The following is an 18,813-nucleotide window of genomic DNA, read 5'->3' as shown; positions in this document are numbered from 1 at the left end:
TAGATGGGAATGTCTCTTTGGTTATACTGCAATTCATAAACATCTGAAACATGATAAAGCGCTCTAACTAGAAACTGCTTGATGTGCAGGGTCACAAGCTGAAACGATTGTGAACCAGTGGTTTCAAGGGGCTATTTGCAAGTTTTCTCTGCCGCCAAGTCTGGTTTCTTGCCGGCAGCGGGTGGTGGTGATTATCACTTGACAAGAGCTTTTGTCATTGCCTTTACTAGATAGGAGGTTATAATGCGCCCTCTGAGCAGCGCTACATCTTTGAGGCAGATTGAAAGCTGCAGTGAGTCGCTATCAGAAAGTAATGAGACGGGCCGTAGCTAGCTGGTTACCGTGCTAACTTCGGTAAAAGAAAAGACGCGATAGAGACAAGAGTTAACATTGGTGTCGCTCTCCACTACTGGAGACAGCTCTTGGCTTAGATGTGAAGTAAATGTAATGGAAAGTCTCTCAAAATGGTACTTAATACAGTACTTGAGTAAGCTAAACACATTCACATTTGGGAACTCTATCCACTGGGGTGATTTGGTCATGGACCTTGACAATGGTTAGCAAGGGAGGTAAGACCGTTACTCATTCATTCAAAATTCATGCACTTCTCTAACCTTCAGGCTACGGGACCTACAAAACTTTTAGTACCAAAGAAGAAAATCACTGCTTTTTCTTTAGATATATTTTATTAAAAAAGGAAACCCAACAAGAACTTTTTTTTACATAATCATCAAGGATTTTTATTATCTTAGTCTCTTTCATCAGTTTCATATCATTACAGAAAATGTTATAGTACAGCGTTGTTCAATGTCTCCTCATTGCTTAATAATTTCCTTAGGAGTGCTGGTCACATATATCTGTACAATATGGTTCTTATTTTTTCTGTACATTTTTTGTGAAGTTGGTTAAAAAGGCTGTCAGCACTTAAAGAAGCTGTTTCTTTTCTTTCTTTTTTTTTTCTTAAATAGTTGATCAAATAAAAGATTATTTTCCCCAGGTTCAGCTCGCCCCTGGGGGGGGTTTGGGGCAGAGTTTACACCCGGTCACCGTGAATATAAGGAAGCTTCAGGGTCTGGGCAGACTGGGGCGTGCCCCCCCCCACCTCCCCCTCCAAACATCACCTCTTCCCTGCCCAGGCATTTGGCACTGCGCACATAAACAAGACTCACAAGATAAACAACAAGCAAAGCTCTTTGTGAAGCCATTATGATGCATACTAATGAGAGAAAAACAGAAGTGTCACCTTGATGGGCGCTCAAAAGAGGAAGTGGCCTTGATGTGCCTCCTCTTCCTCTTAGCTGAGCACCATGGGAAATCTGGAGTCTTCCTCAATGTTTTCTTCATTTTCAAAAAACAGATTATTTTTTTCCACTAAAGATGAGAAAATAATAATTTTCTTTTTTTGTCCTGGCAGGCACCTACAGCTGTCTATTAAAATGCTACTGCTATAGATAAGGTCTAGCATTGAACACACAAAGCAATTGCAATGAAAGGAACGAAGTTGCCTTAATATAATAATGATAATAAGAAGAATAATGATAATAAGAATAAGAATAATCATAATAATATATTACAGAATAAATCTCTTTTTATAATTTGATTTTTTCATTAAAAGTTATATTTTCTTTGTTTGAAATACTATAATCTTTTTAAATTAATTTTTTCATATGTATCTAGGTTGTGATCAAGATGTTGACTATACCTCAACGTTATCCAAATCAATAAAAACTAGCTGTGCCGTTGCATATTACAGAATAGTCAATGATATGTGGACATGCACCGTGAACCACCCATTCCAACCCTCGCTATATGACGCCAACTCTCCGTCCCTCTGTGATGACATCATAGCCGGCCGATGACCATGACATCAACCACCTCGCCCTTGTGCAGCTCCACGTATTGCTCTGTTTTCGGAGGTAGCATGAGGAGCCCGTTAGCGCTGCGCATACTCATCAGCCTGCTGCTCACCTGGTTCCCTGCAGCAGAGAGGACGGGAAGACGGAACTTTAAACCATGAGCGGAAAAGTGCGGATTCTTCTGTTTCATCCCATCATAATGATACTTAAACTTCAATTCATTAAGCTTTGCAGTTTTGCAGACCTGTTAATTTTCTTAGTTTTCATTGTCAAACTGGCTAATGTTAAGATACTGAAGAGAGCAGGTGCTCGAATGCAATAACTTCAGAGAATGTTGAGGTAGTATATAAAGTGAAAGGTACCATCAATGTACTTTATTATTTCTGCTTTCTAATGAAGACCATCTGAGGTTGCAACTGGTTTGTGTTTGTGTTTTATTTTGTGACTATTATGAACTCTAGAATGCCCAGAAAATGCATCACACGTTTACTTACAAAAGACAAATATTTACATTAAGTAAATGCACTTCTGTATATAGAAGCCCAATGCATACGGACTTATAGAAGTCAAAAACTGTATCTCTCAAAATGATCCTGTCTAGCTAATTCGTTTTGCTTTTGTTTTTTTTGTTTTTAAAACTCTGATTCCCTGCTTGACAGAAAAAGATAAAGGCTCAAATACAGACATACAGTATGTGGTTGTCATACTGCATTATTTGGTGACTATGATTTTGGTACCTGTGCTCTGTGCCCACGGCAGAGGTTCCTGGTGATGCCATGTCAGAATGCAGCGGTGGTATTCAGGGCGAGGGTCCAACTTCACATCACAAGACAACTGGGGATAAAACATAGAACATAAATTATAATGATATATGTCAACAAGTCACTTTATTGTCGTATGTGGCAAACCCCGATATTCTGGCGCCTACAAAGGCAAGAGTTACAGTAGCATTTTTAATTGCAGACGGTTTCTGACTTTGACTGTAGACTGGTAAAGCTATGGAATCATGACCCAGATGAAGACCATAATCCATAACACACTGGACTCACAATAACGTTGGTATTTATTCTACAAGTGCTGCAGGAGTTTTGACCTTTTCAGACTCTTTTTTTTTGTGCTTCTCCATGCACCTTGGATGTAGGTGCAGTTGTGCCATAAACCCCTACAAAGCTTTGGACTTGGTAACATTTTATGTTGGTTTAGCATGTGTCCTCAAGGATTCATTTTACGCCAAAGTAGGGAAGTCCTTGATATCCAACTTTCTTCTTGCACATTAATGCAGCAGAATAATTACAGCTAAAAAACAAAACAAAATACTTCTAATGGCAAAAATCCCAGATCTGGGCAATCACCAGAATATAATTACTGGGTTAAAGGCTAGCTGCCAACCCAAATTCTGCCAAATACTTTTGTACATTTTTAAACTTTATATATTTGCTAATAGGCAAAAAGGCAAACAGAAAGCAGTGGAAAGCTCTTCCAACTTTGCTGGCAGACACGAAGGTTTTTCCAGAATACTATTTGACCTGGGTCTGATGCCATCTGTTGAGGGAAATTATCTGGCTTCATCTGCACTTTAAAGCCATCAGTTCCGCCACTAAGTGGCAGTAATGCGTTCAAGTTGATTTCTAACTGCTTTATAACACCAAGTGATGTAGCGTAGCACTCTGGATAGCACCCATGATGGCAGGGGACCAGACCTCTTACTTCATGATGCTACTCGGGGACACAGGCTATGTCTGCTCAGTATGTATGATATTATTATGATTTGTCTCGCTCAACAATTATGAATATTCATGACCGGGGAGCAGGCCTTCAGGTCAGTGTGGGCTGTGATTGCCTCCTCTGCCAAGTCATAGCAAAACATGGTGGTCATAAATATGTATCAAGCGGATGATGAAAATGGTATAAAATCATGAGTTAAGACGCAATGGACTGCAATGTTCCGATCTGAAACTTTAGTACAAATATAATTGTAAATATTCTGATGTTTTGTATTTCCTGTCTGCTACAGTTTGTTGTATCTGTTGCTCACAAACGGGAGGAGAAGGGATCTTTTTGCAAATGGAGACTTGTCTTTGATAAACATGACAGCAGCGTTGCACCCTTTTCTAGATGAAATCTGATACGATTGGCTGTTTTTGTTCAACCAGAAAGGCTGAAACTTCTTTTTCATCACCTAAACAATGACTCTGAATCATGATCTCGGTGGAGATCTTGTACCTGAAAAAAAATAAAAATACTGTTTGTGACTACCAGTACTTCAGAACGTGATGAACTTTGGCTTTGTGTGTCTTGGCCAATAAGTCAGGATGCCCTGGTTGCCCTGTGCATCCTACCCTCGCTTTGATGATGGTGGGCCTAGGGTCCAAAATGCCCTGCATCTTCCTTAAGGCAGGGATGACAAAAAGATTACAGGTGACAACAGCGGACACGGGGTTTCCTAGGACAGACGGACAAACACAGAGAGGAGAGCAAGAAGAGAAAAATATATGAGTAACATCTCTTCAGAGCCAGCTGGGTGAATCACTCTTTCTCTCAACTTCACACACTACCTGGGAGGGCAAAGATTAGTTTGCGAGCACCGTCCATGTCCAAGGTGGCAAATGTTGTTGGGAGACTGAAAAAAAAACAACAACATATATTAATATTTAATTTATTAATTTTCAACAAATCTGTCTTACATTTTATATTTCAAACCTAACTTTAGTATAATTGTATTGTTTGGGCAACATCGCTCTAAATGTACACCTGACATTTCCTCTGATTATTTTGTTGACTTTTACTCGCTCATTTGCATTGGAACAAAGCAGACTCATTTTCTTACCCTGGTTTCATGAAAACACGACCAAAATGGATCTGAGCATGAAGATCGATATCCAGCACCTGCTTCAGGTAGTCCTAAAAAAGACAAAATTACAAACCCTGATGAAATACTGACACAAGGGACTAAAATAATCAACAACAGTTAACAGTTAACAAACAGAAAAGAGTAATACATTAAAGATAAACACGTAGAATCAGACATTCACCGAATAATAATGCTCATAAATTGGTTTTAAAAAATTGGACTTTCTGTGTTTTTTTATTATTTACTGTAAAAACACAGGCTGTCGTCCCACTCTCGGCCACAGGGTGTCAGTGAAACACAATGCCATGACCGAACGTGTGCACTTTCTTCAGTCACATACCTTCTCTCCCATGGACACTCCTCCTGAGGTGATGATGACATCAGCACGGCTGATGCCTTCATTCAGAGCGTTGAGAAGGTCATCGGGGCTGTGGGGCACAAGGAAACAGACGAACACACACACACGAACACACGCGCACACAAACAGATGTTAACCACCAACTCGCAGGAGAGGAAATAATGGAAGGTCAAAGAAAATACAGAGCTAGGTTTGGATAAGAGGGAATATATAAAGATGATATTGGAGGTGTGGAAATGTTAATGGCTAAAGGAATTTTTTTAAGAGGAGAATTGGGAAGGCGTACTTGTCTCCCACGATGCCCAGATTGATAGTGGGGTAGCCGTGCTCCTGAATAGTGGCCAGCAGGGTGGAGCGATTGCTGTCTCTGATCTTCCCTGGATGGAGGTCATCTTCTGGGTTCAGCAGCTTCCACAACAAAAGTGGCAAAATCGAAACACTAAATATACATTCAATATACTTTTTTTTTTTTTTTAAGTCAGTTAAAACCAGCTAAAGCTTAAAACATTATTCAGAAAATATTCTTAGTGTCTCTTTGGGTGGAAGAGAAGTCTGGTGGGTAAAGAAATAATTGTTCAGCTGGAGGACGAGGGGCTAAGACGCGTGTTGGCAAAAACACCCTTAGTTTACTATCACATTATTACTGTATTTAGCCTGCTCTTGGAACCAAAGGATTCAGAAAAATAGGCCAATACAGCGATTGCCAAAATGTTCATTTTAACAATGAAATGTGAGTAATTTACTCTGTTTTATGTCTTATTGTAAACTGAATAACTTTGGATTTTGAGCTATTTGTGAGACAGACAAGCAAATTAAGACCTGGGGCTCTGGGAACTTGTGATGGTCTCTTTTCTCTATTCTATGGTTTAATGGGTATATTGATCAATCAATCAACCAATCAAAAAAATAGTATATAGTCATTAGCTGCAGCCCTACTGTCAGACAGAACAACAACTTGCTAAGTAAATGTTTGCGGGTCTTGTCGATTTATGAGTAAATGCAATATGTGTGTAACATGCTTCAGTTACATTTTGGAATAAGTGAAATCAACCCACAGTAAAATGCATGTCTTCTATTTTCATTCATGCATCCTGACATTCTTACTTTTCGTAATAGAACTACGAATCTGAAATCTCTGTTTCTTTCAGCAGTAGACGTCAGAATGAGGAAACTCCAACAGCCACTGCTAATTAGCACAATTATTAAAGGAAAACAACATCACAAATTAACATACACCTAATTCAGCATGTTTGTAGTGGGTTTGTGGGCAGATGTATTATGTACATATATATATATATATTGTATATGTATATCATATCTGAACCATAGCCTCCATTTCGTTACACTTGCTTAAAGAAGGAGACACGAGGACAATATTCCACTTTGTAGGTTTGGCATGTGGCCATGGAGTAGGTGACTCATGGCTGATTTATAATAACTTTAAATATATTTGCACAGCACTGAGAACAAGGTGTTATGGGTAATTTAGAGTCTGCTGAGGATCTCCATGAAAGTTACACACCCCATGAAATTCAAACTGCACATCAATTGCACAGAAAATGCAAACTAAATCACCTGGTCACAGACGGACACATGAAAGCACACATGAAACAGATGAATGCACATTCAGTTCTGAATGTTGTGTCCACAGTCAAAGCAAACAATGTTGATTGTGCATAAATATGAACGAGGTACGCTGTCAGCAAAGATGGTACACTGCTGGACCCTTTGCAGCTGAGGCCGAAGCTTTGTGGCAAACACAGAAATAATATTTTACTGTATCGTTATTTGGTTGAGTGCATAAGGGGTGTAATCCCCCAAATGACCATCATGTTTTCTTTTAAACCCTTACCTCATTTCCTGTGGACATGACGGCCACCACAGGGAATTTCTGGACCTCCACCTCTGTGACTCCAACAGTGGCCAGGAGACCAATTTCAGATGGGCCCATATGGGTGCCCTTTGCCAGCACACACTCCCCACGCTTGATGTCGTGACCGATAGGCCTATGGAGAAATGAGCACTGTGCAATTAAAACCTGTATAGGCCTAAATTAAATATTTACATTGTACTTATATCAACTGAGCTTACAGTAATCTTTTTCATTTAAAAGACCCTATAGATGTATACAGACGTATACTTAAAAAACAACTTTCTACCAAATCTACAGTATTTGTTAAATAAAATCTTGATTCTGATTTCGACCTTCTTAATAGCAACCAACACAAGAAGACACTAACCTGATGTCCTGCCCTGGACGAGCCTGTACTAGGATTCGTACCTCCAGCTCCTCTGTGCCCTGAAAGACAAACCAGCTGTCAGGTCCATCGCAGTGAACAGATACAGTTTCCCATCAGGCCCAAGTGACTGTGCTAGACCAAGATTCATTGTGCATCCCGTCCATCTCTGGGCTAAACTCACTCGCTGTGAAATTCAAAACAACAACCCATTTTCAGCTGCTGTGGTGCTGGTACAGAAGCTACACGTGTAGGTAAATGTGAGGCAAACTTTTCTGATCCCTTCACAGGTGAGCTTGTGTTTGGGTTGAGTTCTGACTCCGACGTCCTCCTGCCTGTATGTGTGTCGGGTGAAGTGCCACACGTACGTCTTCAGACTCTCGGAGGAGCTCGGTGTCTTCAACCTGGACTACAGCGTCGGCCCCGCAGGGGATAGGAGCACCCGTCGTCACCCTCATCACCTGGCCAGGCATCACCGTGTGGGTGGGCTGTACAGGGACACAGAGCAGACAAAATATAGGACAGAACTTTAATTCAAATTAAACTAAAATATTAACTAAATAAAGGATAAATCATGACACACTGATAGTCTTTCAACTTTTTGTAAGGTGTCTCTTTTCAACTGTGGGAACTGTGAATAATTATACTGAAGTTCCCAAAAGTCATGACAACTTTGAACAAAAACACACAAAAGAGCTGAATGAATCGAGGGCATGTTTGCATGTGTGCTGATTTTGGTCAAGATGAGAGGTCAAGGCAGTCGATAAATCTCTGTAGCCTAACTCTTGTCTCGGAGGTCTAATCTGTTTTAAAGTTTGGCAGCACTTTGACTTTCCAGCCCTGCTTCGGGGCGAAGAGCTCTTCATCACCTTCTAAGGGAACACACTGGTGCGCAGTTACAGCTGGTCAAGGCATGAGGTGAAGGACAAAAGTGAAGCACTTTATTTTCATATACAGGTTGTGTGTGGGTTTTGCATGAGAGTGACTGTGTTAGTGTGTGTGTGTGTGTGTGTGTGTGAGGGTCTTTTTGTGAGTGAGAGAAAGCATGTGTGTCTAAGCGTCAACATGGGCGTGCACCTGCTCTCCAGCTTGGGACTCTCCAATGATGAAGCGGTCGCCCGGGCCGTCAGCCGCTAAAATAAAAGAAAGATTTAATAACATTACACAAATGTGCAACTGAAAATGTGTGTGTGTGTGTACGCGCGCGCGTTGGAGTGTGTCACTTTATTTCAGTGCACTACAGAACGAACAAACAGGAGGAAAAGGAAACTTTAATGTCTTTTATGTGCTTTAAATCAAACGTCTCAAAAATGGGCACAGGTTTAATCATCCACCATACAGTTAGACATTTCTCCTCTCTACGCATTTTTCAACAGAGACCATACCTTTAGTATTGCTACAGCCAAAGAGCCAATGGGAAAACAGAAACAGCTTTAATTGTCCTGCGTGTTTACAGACCAAGAATGGTTTAACATATAATCTGAATTTCAGGATTAAATGCTTCCATACTGGTTATTAAAAAACTCTTTTCCTGGCAAATTGATAATTGATGACAAATATCTGGTGTTAAGTTACAAACTGTTACAAGGACTGTTTTCCTAGTTTTTTGAAAGATTGGCACAATGTACACGTGAGATTTTCACCATTTCAAACCCTCAGTGTTTCCTTCAAGGCTTTGAGGTTCCTACCCGTCCAAACTGCACCATTCTCAGATCATAGAAAGACTCTATTTTTTTCTACAGTTACGCCTTCATTTCTGGTGATGCTCTCAAAAGAGCTTCAAACTCTTTGGCGCCACCAGGCCTCTAGCTATAAACTCAGGGCTTCACTTAACCCATTTTGTAGACTAACCAAAGTTAGATAATTCAGTGTGTACATTTTTTTTTCTAAATCTCAGAGACAGAGAAACGTGGATGTTGCAGCTTGGTGAGAGAGCAAAAAACAAAAACAAATAAAAAAACCTGCACTATTTCTATAGAAAGCAATAGGTTATTGGCTCCTTCCACACCCACAGGCTAGGCCCTAAAATCTCTAAAATCTGCACATGTATGCCTCAGCCGGAGCCAGGCCCTCAGGACAGATGTATAAAATCCAGGGAGACCTGTGGTGTTCTGCTCCTCCTACTCCATCAGCAAGAGCCAACAGCAGATGTTATATGCAAGAGTCTTTGAGCCGCCTGGAGCCAACAAGCTGCCACCCTGCTCTCCAGGGTAACAGAGCCCTCGCTGCTCTTCAGGACTCCCAGCCACTGAATTACTGACCATGAGAGCCCAACCAACTTCCCCCTGGATCTCACCTAGAAAACCGCTCTCAGGAGTTTGTTCAGGGAGATGGGTTTCATTCCAGTGTCTGTGCAAAGGTAAAGCCCAAGCAAGTTTTTAGAGCAACCTCATGTCACTCATTTCCACCTGGCGGCTATGGAGCAGAGCCCCCCTCTATTTCCCACAGTGCAATACCTCGGTGTTCCTCCAGTTCGCCCTGGCAGAAGAAGCCCTTACATTGCTCCTGAGGCAGTTCTCCACTGCCCCAGTGTCCTTTTCATGTCTAACTGGGACAGTCAGGTCATTTAAGTAGGAAGAAAGACACACTGGCCTGGTTAGTCCCTCGGATGGATCTACCGTATGCTCTGCAACTTCCTCCTAAGAAATTACAGCAGTGACTCTATGGATAACGTGCACAGTGACAGTCATATGTTTCCATTCCAAACAAATGCTAAATAATCATTTTAGGGGACAAAACAATATATTACTACTACTAATATAGGTATCAGTTTGTTTAATTTGTGTTTCAGAGCTAGTAGTAATCATGCAAAACTAAACAATGCTTTTTGGTCATTCTGTTTAACATCAGCATCAGCTTAGCATTTCATATCTTGAGGTATATTGTATTATTTTTATGAAATGTAATGTCACATCATCACATCATAATAACATCATATCTCATTACCTCTTTTACTCCTCAGTCTAAAGAGGTTATACATTAGCATGCTAATGTTAGCTTTGTCAGTTAGCTAGGTAAAAGTTATTCCTGGCAGTTAATATGTGGGCACATTTAATAATAAATATCTACATGAGAACTAGCTTATGTAGAGCAACTCATTTTAATATAGTGATGTGTAAAAATCTTAACATAGCAAACTCCTCATTAAAATGAGGCTAAAGCCTAAAAAGGGCTTTGACAACGAAAGTACCATATTAACATGGGCTCTACTTATTAGACATTGATGGCAGATTCTGACTAACCTGGACTGGACTGCTCCAGAACCCATATGCATTGAAATCACTTTAACCATTTCAAGTTTTGAATATTGGTTTTAACATTTAAACTGTTGTTTCGTAGCTTTAACATCAACACTTTGTTTCTTATCTACATTTGTTTACAAAATGCAAAACTGAACCCAATACAAAAAAAAAACAGCTGATCTGAGACAGACACACAGTAAGACCTTGAGAGAGAAGAAGAAGAAGAAGAACAAGAAGAAGAGGAGAGGAACATGTTTTACATCACCTGCCATAATCTGCGGTGCTTACCTCTCACAGCATAACCATCCTTGACAGAAGCAGGGAAGGGTGGCAGGTTGTCTTTGGCATAAACGTCCTGAGCCAGGACTCGACCCATCCCATCTGTGGGAGAAAGAGGAAGAACATGGGTATGAGGAAAGGAGGAGAAGTTGGGAAGAGAGAGCGGCAGCTGGAAAAAAAAGAAGAGAGAGAAAAGAGAGACAGAGGCAGAGAGAGTTGAGGGAGACAGTGCATCTGATTCGGATTAAAATACAGAGAGACATATGCGCCCGAGGTGTGTATATGTGTATGTGTGTGTGTTTTAAAGAGAGACAGAGTGTGACACCATGCATCAGGATCTCTCTGCATGACTCACCACCTGACCAGTACACATGAACACACACACACATGCACAGGCACGCACACACACCCTACACTCTCCTTTTCTATTTCAGCTTTACTGATTCACATACAGAAAGTGGAGGCTTGCAAGTGTCCTTATCCAAATTTCTTAACCACTTCTACCAGCCAGACAACTTAAAAACACTCAGGAAACACTCATGGAGATTCTGCATGGGAACAATAGCTCAGAGAAAGTGAGGGAAGGAAAGAAAGATGGAAAAAGACAGGGGCAGAGTGGGTGGAGGAGAAAAATCCTGGCACTAAAATACCGTAAGCTGCTGTGAGGCTATATATAGCATTTTTCTGAGCCTTTATGATATGATTATGTGGGTGTTAATATGAAGATCTAAGCTTTGATATCAATGAGTTGAAGGGAAAAAAAGATGCATCTACACACACAGACACCCACACACATCAGCTTACTAGATGCCAGTCATAACGAGCAGCTGTTAATAATGCATCTCAGTCGCAGAGGAAAGACACACATGCTCTTGTCCAATCCTTACATGTTTTCTTTCTTTTTTCCCTTTTTTTTTTAAGTCAACAGCACTTCATCTGAGATGTATTTTAGTCCTTCCAAGCTGCTACTTAAACAGCTTGTTGAAACCATGTGCTGAAGCTGAGTCGTGCATAAAAATAGAACAGAGGTGAAGTTCTTGTTGCAGATGCAAAGTGTGTGTTTGAACAGGTGCTTTGCAGAGCATCACTTACATGTATGTCCAGGTTTTGAAAAGGCTACAGAATCAACATTGAAGCACAGGGCATGGCAACATGGACCAAACCAAATCATTTTCCACTTCAAATTTGAATGTTTAGAAGACAGTGGAGGAGTAGAGGTGTCTCTAAAACATATACATGCATGTGCACCTGCACGTTCACACCAAACATACGGTGTAGGTTTTCTTGCAAAAAGATAGATGGGATTTAAAGGAATTGTTCAACAATTTGGGAAATACGCTCATTTTCTTTCTTGCCTCTGTCAAGAACTTACAATTCTTGAAATATTTTACCTAAAAAACTTCACTACAGCATACAGTATACACCCAGTATCACACTATGACACAGTACACACCTCACACACACACAACAAACACACACGTGCAGACCCCTCTTAATCCAGCAGGGGAGCTGCTCCAGCTCTTGTCTGTCTAAATATTTCATCACTTAAATCCCTTCTTCCTCTCATCCTTACCCCTCCGTCCTCCTTCCAGCTGTGCTCCTGTGAATCCTGCGACTGCCTCCCTTCTTCCAAGAACATGAAACATCACTTTACACTTGGGAAAAGAAAAAGTGCTCCTTCTACCATCATTGATCTAGAAGTCATGTGCGCCACAGGCCATTATTGCCCCCCAGTCCCCGCTGCCACGTCTTCAGAGGTGAATTAAAGAGTGTGTGTTTTCCCCCTCTGGCCCGAAGCCTGGCTGTGTGTCATCTTCCTCTGGTGCTGAGGCCACTCTACCAGAAGGATGACTACACCCTCAGGTGCTAAACTAACCTCTGTGTGTGCATGTCTTTTTAGACCTACATATACATACATTAAAGAAATTTTACTAAATCAGGGGGAATTGTTATTAAAATGCGACTTAAATGTAACTACAAAGACTAAAAATTAATGTTTATTCCCCCTCCGGCAGATACGAGGTATTTGCATTCAATTGGATTCATGTTCGTGGCCACAAAACGAATAGAAGTCCAATATTTACTCCACTTTAGCTCAGTTTTCCTCTTCGCCAACTCTACTCCATGCTGCACTATGTTCACTAGCTTGTTGCTAACTTTGTTTTTCTGCAGTTTGGTGCCCTGAATGTTCTTTCCACGGAAAACAGCTGTTCCTGAGAATGACACCGATGAGGGCGGCGAGAGTAAACGAAAGCAGCGCAGTTGTAGGCTGTAAAACCAAAACAATGAGCTCAAAGGTGCTGAGACTCATTCTGTTGGTTTCATTATGAGCCCACATCACACATCGTCACTGATCCACGGTAAACATAAAACTATTGATTATAGCGGCTCTAAAGTAGCAATCTCGAGGATCTCGGTTTCGTCGTTTTTGGCGACACCTATGGCGAACTTTTTTCTATATCAACTGTGCACATCTCATTTTCTGTTAGTTTATAAACTAAACCGTAACTAAACAAGCAACAACCAAAAAATACTAACGCAAAATCAAACCTGTAGACTCACTTTAGACTGGGATAAATAGCAGGTTTGATGAGCAGTAAGTTAGGCTGACATTCAGGGGCATTATTAGCTACAGTATGTGTGACATTTGTTTGCAATGATGTAGAAAATTCTGAAAATACAGTTAAGCTCAGCTGCATCTGTACTCTTCAATATTGTCTCAAGGAAACACAGCAGCGATCTTATGGCGAAGGATATCACTATAGGTGCAAGGCTGAAGGAGAATCCAAAGATTTGCCAAGCAGAACTCCCACTCTGCTCCGTAAATGTTCCTCAACATAAAAAAACAATGAAGAAACCTGAAAAGGCCTGGCGTCAGATTGAACATTGTCTCCTCTATCTTAGGAACCATTAAATTTACCAAGTGAACAGACCCTGGGCTCCACTGATCATTTCCAAGATGTAAATTATTCTAAAGTGGAACTGGACAGGAGCTTTAAAAAAAAAGCATACTAGATGCTAGAACTAGAACTAGATGCATGCACGTGTGGTGCACACAGAACATATGGATCATTGAGGAAGGTTTGTTTCTTATGTATGTGCCCTTTGTAACCTCTGTGTGTGTGTGTGTGTGTGTGTGTGTGTGTGTGTGTGTGTGTGTGTGTGTGTGTGTGTGTGTGTGTGTGTGTGAGTGTGTGTGTGTGTGTGTTTGTGTGTGTGCGTGTATTTGATTGTGTGTGACTGACACTGTGGCCTGCAGACAGAGGCTGCTGATTCAGTAAGGTGTCCAGTCGTGGACAGAGAGTGCTTAAATGCTGTCATGTGAACTTAGCGAGCGCATTTTGCTGCATCGATCTGAAAGGTGTGATGCCTCCACATCCCAGCAGGCTCAGCCGCTGATGTCAGCAGATGTAATGGGAAGGTAAATTGGAGATGTCAAGGGGCAAGATTAACAAATCTGGGGCATTTGTGTGGGTGTGAAGAGGATTTGTCTGCAGGGAAATCTTTCTTTGGGGTTCTTTTGTTGGCTCAGACAGCATGACAGTTTAAAGGGAACCAAACATCTGTCCTCCTCACCTCTGTAGTTGATGATCTCAGTGCCCAGGACAGCGGTCATCTCCAGCACAGTGATGAAGGCCTTGTCCATGGAGGTGAGGGGGAAGGGGGACATGCGGTGCCTCCGGGCCACCTTGGTGATGTCCACTGCACTGTGACCTGAGAAGACATGTGACATTACATAGACTGTCATGACATGGTTGTCAAAAAAAAATAGTGACCGTGCATATACTTGGATAGACCAATGCTGTGTCTAATATCACTCCATCGGTGAGTCATTCACTATTGTCTACATAATAAACTTTATAGAACCCAAAGACAATACTGAAATTGATATTTTAGAGTTCATTTTCTATGTAAACGAATAACATAAAATCATTTTTACATACAGTAGATTTGTTTTTTATTAAGTTTTTTGACCAAGATATGCACCCAAAAAAAGTACTGTTAAAAAAAAATAAAAATAAACAGCTGTGAAATATCCGAAAAAAGTTCATATTGGCTGATACTCGAATACGTTTACTTTACTTTAAGCAAAAAATTTAAATGCTGGACATTTATGAATCATCATCATTTTCTCCTCTGACAGCTGTTTCTGTGTTATTTCCATCAAAGGAATTGCAGTGTAGAATTTTTAGCAAAAGCTGACAGCTACGGACACTCAATTTTTTTTGTTCTATGGTTGTGTTTTTCTTCCAGAACACTAAAGACTTTTACACATAGAATTCCGGCACTGAAATGAAATGGCGTAAACACAGTGCACAAGGTTAAGAATAGAGAATATTTTTTTCAGACGTAGACCCAGACAAAATCAGAAAATCGTGACTGACTTTGATGAAAAGAGGACACACGCTACATCCTGTAATTTGAAATTTCTAAACCAGTGCCCCCCCCCCAGGAGTTTGGGCATGCCACTCACCCCTTTTCTTCTAGCATTTTAATTCTTAATTTAGATATTTTGAAAGTTGACAGCAAAAGATGGGAGAGAGAGGAGAAAGAAATCTGCTAGGACTCAGTCCAGAGAGAGTGGAGACATACATGTGGCTCCAAAGGCAGGAAACTAAAGCACTCAACTATCTCTGGAGACAAAAAACAGCATTTTAAAATTTTTCTTTTAACCCAAGAGCCACCAGAAAAGCAAAAAAAAAAAAAAAAAAAATCTACTAAGACGTTCAAACTCATCTGAACACACTGGGTTTGCAGCTGTAGCAGTAAAGGGCAAATTCCCAAACCCAGGACATGATATGCACAAATAGTACAATAAATAAACATATCTAATGTGTTTCCACACTAATATCACCAAGACAACTGGATTAACATGATTTCTTTTTTTTTTTTTGGTGCATATACATATATATATATGTGCAATAACACAATTTAAACGCTATGAAGAGGGATTGGCAAGAAATAGTTCTGTTTGTCTGCAGAAGCTGTGGAACCCAGCTGGATGATAGAGGTACTCGATAGCAGCCATGTTGGTCTAATAATACCTCTCTAATAATTCCAAAGGTAAAAGGAACAAAGCAAGGTGTAACTAATGTGTAATCTGCTCTCTCTCTCTCCCTCTCCCTTTATCTCCTTCTGCCTCGCTCTGCCTCTCTGCCTCACAGCGAAGAATGGGCGCTGTGCTTTGATTTCCCTTGACCCAATTTCTCTCCTTTAAACATACACTTACGCTTCAACAGCATATTCTGATGCTTAACATGAGGCTTAACAACCTCTGGCAAAACATCACATACACACACACACACACACACACACCACACACACGCACACATGCACACACACACCATGCTCGCATTGTCACATCACATGCTCATTTAAAATCTATTTTTGTGTGTTTGAGAGTACACTTGGTGACATACAGATATGACATACAGAAAAGGGAGTGCTTTTGAATTGGGAGCTTAGTACTCACTTGATCTTAGGATATTTTCTTTGCTGCTGCATCGTGACTGCACCTAGAGATGGAGGGAGCGATTGGGAGCGAAAGACGAAGGGCAAAGACAAAGAGAGAGAAAGAGAGAGAGAGAGAGAGGGAGAGAGAGAGAGCAGAGGTGGTGGTAATTTGAGATAAACCGGGCTGCTCTTTTGACATGCTTGAGATGAGAAGCTGTTTATACAACAACAAGTCAGAAGCATTGGCAAGAGCCGTGTCACACTACACTGTGCACTTTGTCCTGCTGTTGGGAGATGGCTGCATCTCCTGCATTACCATTATCATCACTTACTGTACGCTATGTCACCGTTATCACAGGTGATATTCGCACTGATAAAATGCACTGGACAGGTCACACTAGCGTTAGATTAAAGCACTTAAATATTACGGACAAAGGCAACAACATACAGAGTGACAATATTGTATCACAAGGTCATAACAGATGTATTAACTGTGCTACAGTGTAACATCAAATGTAGTGGAAATGTAGTGTCGAGTATAGATAGTGGCTGTTCAGATGTGGTGCAGAACGGTGAGGCTTCTGTGGAAAATCGCTGATGCTGCATGGTAGCTGCACTAGCGCTTAACTATGTATAATCTATGCGAAGGAGGGGAGGAGAGCAGAGTGGGTTAAAACTGGGCTGAGTTTCCCAAAACCATCTTAAGACCACAGCTCCATGACGTCCACAGTGAGTGAATGGGGATCAGAAATAAAAGTAGCACCAATTAATAGTTGCCAATTGAACTGCAACACATCAGTCTAACTGTGAAAATATAAAGGAGACCATGAGCAGTAATCTCACATTTATTGTCTGTCAGAATTATGACCTCATTTCCCATAAACCCTGTTTCCTTGTGTTAGGGTGGGAGTAACATCTGCCACAGTTGCTGAGTCCCTGTTCCATACCACTTACTAACCATACACAGTATGAATTGTCATAGTATAATGTTTTTGCAGTTAGTGTACAGGAAATCAGGGCCTAGAGGGGTTCTGGGGGCCAGTCATGAACCTCAGTGTCCCCCGTTTGAGTCCGGCTGAAGATCTTTGCTTCCCGTCCTGCTCCATGTTTCCTGTCATCTCTCTGCTGTCATTTTCTATTTCCCTTTTGTTTTCTGCAATGTTCTATTTTACCTCCTTTCTTAATTTGTTTTTCCTGGTTGTGACCAGCTTGATTTCCCTTGTGCAATGCATAGTGAGACAATACTGTATCAATATACTTAAAGTTGCCACTGTGAACACACTACATACTCAAAAAAACCTGCTTAAGTTTTTATACGGTATGGAATTTGGACACAGCTACCATATCAAAGCTGTAGTTTTAAATGTACAGAAAGAACAGCACCTGCTTCCTGTTTAAAATTGTAATGAAGATTTGAGCAGGCAACATTTCTATTCAGTCTGTACATGGTTTAAAGAGTAACTTAACAGCCCTTCACCCCTCTTGCTGCAGTGATGTAAAGGTGTGCTCACACCTCTGACCACACCCACACCACACTCCTCAGTGACGCTGGGTGTGTGGAACCAGATCTGAAACTTCCAACCAGAGAGAGCAGGCAAACGCTGCTTTTCAGCCGAGCATTAAGTTACTCTTCAAGTGCAAAAGGTTAGTGGAAAATGAAAGCAAGAGGCTGTACAGTAGGTGGCAACTGCCAAGTAGAACTGGTACACGGACAAGCTGCCAACCTCCTGCTGAACATGTTTTAATCAAGTTAGTTCCACAAAACTAACACGACGTCGATGCATGTTGATGTTAAGATGCTCAATAACGGTTTTAACAGTCTGAATGAAAGGAGAAGCTGCGTTACGGTATGAACATGCTTCTGGGAAGCTCAGCCTTAGGGAGAGACTAAATAAGTAAAAGAGAATCACAGGCTGCAGTTTATCAGGCTGTAAGTTTGGCACAGAATTAGAGCGCCATTATCCTTTATACACCTACACAAATATAGACCCAGTCGGATGAACTGGGTGCAGTTGAAGTATATAAATTTAGCCAAAATGAACTTCGATGCCAGAATTTTACAGTCTGTGTAAGAATTGAGGGCAGTTACTTGAATTAACTCGTCTATTAGCTGTAAATAGACACAGTCAGTGCATCTTTTGGCCAACTGTCAGTTGGGCATGATTCTCACATTTTTGGGGTGTGTTTAGCTCTCTGTCTTCTTGCCCGCTCGCTGGCCTGACTGTCTATCTACCGTTATATTCAGATGTGTCGACTGACATAACTGCTTTCCTTGTCTTTCAGTCATTATCTGTCTGCCTTAACATGTCTTTCACCCTGTGAGCTCTGACAGTCCTCCCTTCCTTTGTTGCAACTGCTGCATCTCAATAACCTCTGTGACCTGGAGGTATCGCATAAGTTGGGTGTGGGCAGTGTGTGTGGTGTATGGAGAACCAAAACACCCATGGTGAAGGTGAAGGTCTCTCTACCCACCCACCCGCCCACCCACCCCTTTCTCTCTCCTCCCCTCCCTCACTGCCGTTAGCTAGGCTAATAC

General features: G+C 41.2%; 1 protein-coding gene across 6 annotated transcripts in view; it reads right to left on the bottom strand.

Annotated features, from left to right (window-relative positions):
• Window positions 1-713: 713 nt before the first annotated feature.
• Window positions 714-18,813, bottom strand: part of gphnb (gephyrin b) — a 91,283-nt gene continuing 73,183 nt past the window's right edge. For 4 of the 6 annotated variants that reach the window (XM_023415046.2, XM_087176288.1, XM_087176289.1 and 1 more), the window contains 14 exons: window positions 16,297-16,339; window positions 14,400-14,537; window positions 10,833-10,925; window positions 8,380-8,435; window positions 7,671-7,790; window positions 7,306-7,364; window positions 6,918-7,071; window positions 5,352-5,473; window positions 5,048-5,135; window positions 4,684-4,757; window positions 4,409-4,476; window positions 4,196-4,299; window positions 2,594-2,690; window positions 714-1,976 (listed from right to left, as the gene is read on the bottom strand). In XM_023415046.2, the coding sequence (XP_023270814.1) occupies window positions 1,843-1,976; window positions 2,594-2,690; window positions 4,196-4,299; window positions 4,409-4,476; window positions 4,684-4,757; window positions 5,048-5,135; window positions 5,352-5,473; window positions 6,918-7,071; window positions 7,306-7,364; window positions 7,671-7,790; window positions 8,380-8,435; window positions 10,833-10,925; window positions 14,400-14,537; window positions 16,297-16,339 (1,350 nt within the window). In that variant the 3' untranslated portion in view covers window positions 714-1,842. The remainder of the gene's footprint in view (window positions 1,977-2,593; window positions 2,691-4,195; window positions 4,300-4,408; window positions 4,477-4,683; window positions 4,758-5,047; window positions 5,136-5,351; window positions 5,474-6,917; window positions 7,072-7,305; window positions 7,365-7,670; window positions 7,791-8,379; window positions 8,436-10,832; window positions 10,926-14,399; window positions 14,538-16,296; window positions 16,340-18,813) is intronic. The other 2 variants (XM_023415047.2, XM_087176291.1) reach the window with 1 other exon arrangement.

The sequence above is a fragment of the Seriola lalandi genome, unplaced genomic scaffold (assembly GCF_002814215.2).
Source record: "Seriola lalandi dorsalis isolate HSWRI2012SDOR001 ecotype SW California unplaced genomic scaffold, Sedor1 jcf7180002054544, whole genome shotgun sequence".
NCBI lineage: Eukaryota > Metazoa > Chordata > Actinopteri > Carangiformes > Carangidae > Seriola > Seriola lalandi.
This window is presented reverse-complemented; position numbering and strand designations above follow the sequence as displayed.